This window comes from Fragaria vesca, linkage group LG2, assembly GCF_000184155.1.
Source record: "Fragaria vesca subsp. vesca linkage group LG2, FraVesHawaii_1.0, whole genome shotgun sequence".
Lineage (NCBI taxonomy): Eukaryota > Viridiplantae > Streptophyta > Magnoliopsida > Rosales > Rosaceae > Fragaria > Fragaria vesca.
Genome location: NC_020492.1, coordinates 24821416 through 24824846, shown reverse-complemented (window position 1 = coordinate 24824846; position 3431 = coordinate 24821416). Strand labels below are relative to the sequence as shown.

At 38.6% G+C, this 3431-nt stretch overlaps 1 protein-coding gene across 1 annotated transcript; it reads right to left on the bottom strand.

The window, feature by feature from the left end:
* Positions 1 to 707: 707 nt before the first annotated feature.
* Positions 708 to 3383, bottom strand: LOC101302521. The gene is made up of 7 exons (XM_004291460.1): positions 3045 to 3383; positions 2872 to 2922; positions 2284 to 2412; positions 2078 to 2183; positions 1879 to 1920; positions 1711 to 1767; positions 708 to 1589 (listed from the first exon to the last, which is right to left on the bottom strand). The coding sequence occupies exons 1-7, from the start codon at positions 3179 to 3181 to the stop codon at positions 855 to 857; spliced, it is 1257 nt and encodes a 418-aa protein (XP_004291508.1). The 5' UTR covers positions 3182 to 3383; the 3' UTR covers positions 708 to 854.
* Positions 3384 to 3431: the final 48 nt, after the last annotated feature.

The window sequence follows — 3431 nt, the reverse complement described above, 5'->3', positions numbered from 1 at the left end:
AATGACTTTTTGTGTATCAAATTCATGTCATTTGTTTATTTGGGCATGATGAGGTCAAGTTAATTAGCATTTTGGAGTTCGGTTTTGTGAGTTTATTTCAAAGTAGAACTGGGGTAGCGCGCTTTGAGCTTTGGCTTTTCTCTTTAAACTTTGAAGAAAGCAAAAGTTATTCTGGGGACATAACAAGGAAAAAGTCTTGATATTTCAAAGCCAACCAAGTAGCAGAAAGCCCAGGACAATTAGTGAAACTTAATATCAAAGAGAGAAACAGAGAGGAGAGCCTTAATTAGTGAGAGAGTGGAGAGACTGAGGACTACACCACTTGGTACTTGGTTACTAATGGTTCCTACAAACTCACCTGGAAAAGAGGGCTGTGAGTTTGAGTGCAACACATTCATCTATGCTTGTTTTGGTGGTGGCAAACTTGGACTCTAGCTAGTGTGAGTTTTCTGTAAAATGTATTGCACATGCTATGTTTGGGTTTGATGATGAAGGCAGTGTGTTTCTCACTGTTACTGCAAGTTGTGTTTGTTTTTGTAAGGTTGTCGGAAACTACGAATCCATTTTCGATATAATGGATCTTGTATTGGATGTAAAGATTGATCAGTTAATGAACCACCTTAAATTTTTTATGATGATTAGTGACATTTAGAACAAAAACAATGGGGGAAATTTCTTCATAGATGAACCACAAGCACAACTGAGATCAATAACTAAGTCATTAACTAGGAAAAGAGAAACACAAAGATATGAAAGAGCTAAGAACATGAAACTAAGCAAAGAAGCTTAAAAGCTTTTGCCTAGATACTACTTCAGTCACATTGTCCCTCCTAATAATACAATCCTTCCCGTTTTCACTCTAAGAAGGTCTCCATGACATCAGAGTACATACCACCTTCAGAATTCCGGTTGTAACTGTTCTGGTGCTGGTGATGATCAACTGAAGTTGAAGATGATGAAGTCATTCTTGCAGGCAAAGTAAAGCTCCTCTTGTACTTGTTTTCCATGTTCATCTTCCTTGCATTACTACCATCCGGATGGCAATCCAAGCTCAAGAACTCGTGGTTCGGATTGTTGGAACCGTCCAAATTTGGATCTTCCTCTGCTGCTTTGTTTCCTAAGTTCTCCGGGTTAAACAAAAGCTTTGCATCATCACTACGTCCAGTCAGAGCACTAAAGAAAGACAGTCCATTTGGCCACTTGATGTCATTTTCATGCTGTTCTCCTCCTCCCATCATGTGGTGATCTCCCATTTGGGTTTCGGCCGAATGAGGCAGCAAAAACATATGGGTGCTTTCATCTTTGTTGGATTGGTGAGGATATCCAAGTCTGGCGGCAGCAGAGTTTTGAAAATTGGGTGAAGGCAGCTGCATAGATGTTGCAGGCGGGAGTGGCCTTTGAGCCCAATTGAACAACGGAGGAGGAGGTCGAATCGGAATGGGGGATTGCTTCGAAGGAAGTACTGGAACAGAAGAATTTGAATTGTTTCTGTTTGAAGCAAAAAGCTGAGAGAGGTAGAAACCAGATTGGTAGCCTAGTGATTCAAAGGTGTGTCTCATTCTTAGCACAAAATGAAGGTCTTCTGGTATCTGATACATAGTAATATTGGTCATGTTCTTATTCTAATTAGTACAAATTTTGCTTACAATTTTTCTTTCTAGGAACAAACGTAGAAGCAGATACTAAAGCGAAAAGAGAGTATTTTCTCACAATTTTGCAGGAACCTAGTTGCAGAAGTCCATGGCCAGCTTGAATAACAGCAATTGTCTGGTGAAACAGAAAAACAACTGTTTGAAAAAACTAAGAACATCCAGGAAAAAATTGCAAAAAATGGAAGCAAAGCAATAATAGTAACATTAACTATTTTCTATTTCTGACCTGAATTCCTGACTCAAACTGATCAGTCCATTCAGGAGGAAGCTGCAATAAATAGCATAAAAATATGAAGGGTACTGTCAGTGTCTAATAAATAACATCTAAGCACAGACCTGTGCTAACTCCTCTTTGTGTACTTTGACCAATAATTAAAGTATGAAACTGAGAAGAAATTAAAAACATGCTGGTTTTGATTACATACAGCATCAAATGAACTTTGCCAGTAGTTGGAGATATTTGGTTCACACTCTGTTGGTTCTTTGAAGACCCATTTGTGGCACTTATCAGATGCAACCTTCCCCATCAACCTGTTTAAATTCACCAGTTGAAAATATTAAATTTCTCATAATAATAGTAATTTCAAGACCTACAAGGTTTTCACATTCTAAAAATCACATACATACCCACCCTTCTCCATAATTATAGAGTTGAATGGACATTTTGCTAAAGGCTTTTCTGACAGGATCTTCTCCATCTATGTCTGGAAGACAATCTGCAACTCTCCCTCGGCAAAACCCATCTTCCCACATCAACATCCTTCACCAAATTCAATGTTTAGAAAATCGGATCATAAGAAATAAAATAATTTTAGTTTCATTTTCCAGGATCAGAAGAAACAGTTTAACTTCAAAGTTCAAACAACAAACACAAACACCAAATACCCAGTTTTGAGTGTCATTTTCCAAGTCAAATAACACTGAACTTAAACTCATTTTCATGAAGTTCATACTCAGCTCCTCTGTTTCAACCCACTTACCACATCAACATCCTTCACCAAATTTGATATACAAAAGAAACAATAAAACACAACTTTTTCATCACCTAAAGCAAAAAATCACAAATTTACCAAATAACCATCTCTCAGTATCATTTACAAAGTCAAACAACACTGAAATTAGTCTCATTTTCATGTTAAACCAAACTCATACTCAGCACCTCTGTTTCCAGCCAAGTTCTGCTCAAAAACTCAAATACAAAGCAAACCAAAATACTTACAAGCTGCCATTATCATCCCCAACCTTGCAGCCATTACCACCCCTGACTCTCCTGCACCAAGAATGAAACCAATCAACACAGACTCAAAAACGAAAACAAAATCAAAGTCTCCAAAGCTCAAGACCAAGATCAAAGAGACAAGAAACAGAGAGGGAAGATAAAGAGAAACATACGGGCGGGGACGGATGGTCCAGAAGACAGAGTAAGTCCAGTCTGAGTTAAGACAGACGGTTCTGAGGGCCTCGTGAAGGGCCATCATCCCAATTGCTTCTTTGCTCCTATCTGTTGTTGATCCTCCTGAGCCCACCATCTCTCTCTCTGTCTCTCTTTCTATAACTTTTTTTGCTCTTTTGCCAATTTAGAAAACCCACCGGTTCCTTTTTATTTTTTCTTACCTTCTAATCTGGAACACACTCTCAGTACTATAGCCCACTACAGTAGTAGTACTACTAGCCTCCTCCCTCCTCCCTCCTCTTCTGAGCTCAAAGTTTCAATCTTTATTTTTATCTGCACATTGCCTAACCACCACAAAGCTCACCCTTTACTTTCTTCATCACCCC

Bases quoted from the DNA above. Each gene is read 5' to 3' on its own strand.
- LOC101302521 (XM_004291460.1), bottom strand. From the start codon at position 3,181: ATGGTGGGCTCAGGAGGATCAACAACAGATAGGAGCAAAGAAGCAATT. The intron at 2,923-3,044 runs GTATGTTTCTCT...TTCTTGGTGCAG, and splicing joins TGGACCATCCGTCCCCGCCC to GAGAGTCAGGGGTGGTAATG. The intron at 1,768-1,878 runs GTCAGAAATAGA...CTGTTTCACCAG, and splicing joins AGTTTGAGTCAGGAATTCAG to ACAATTGCTGTTATTCAAGC.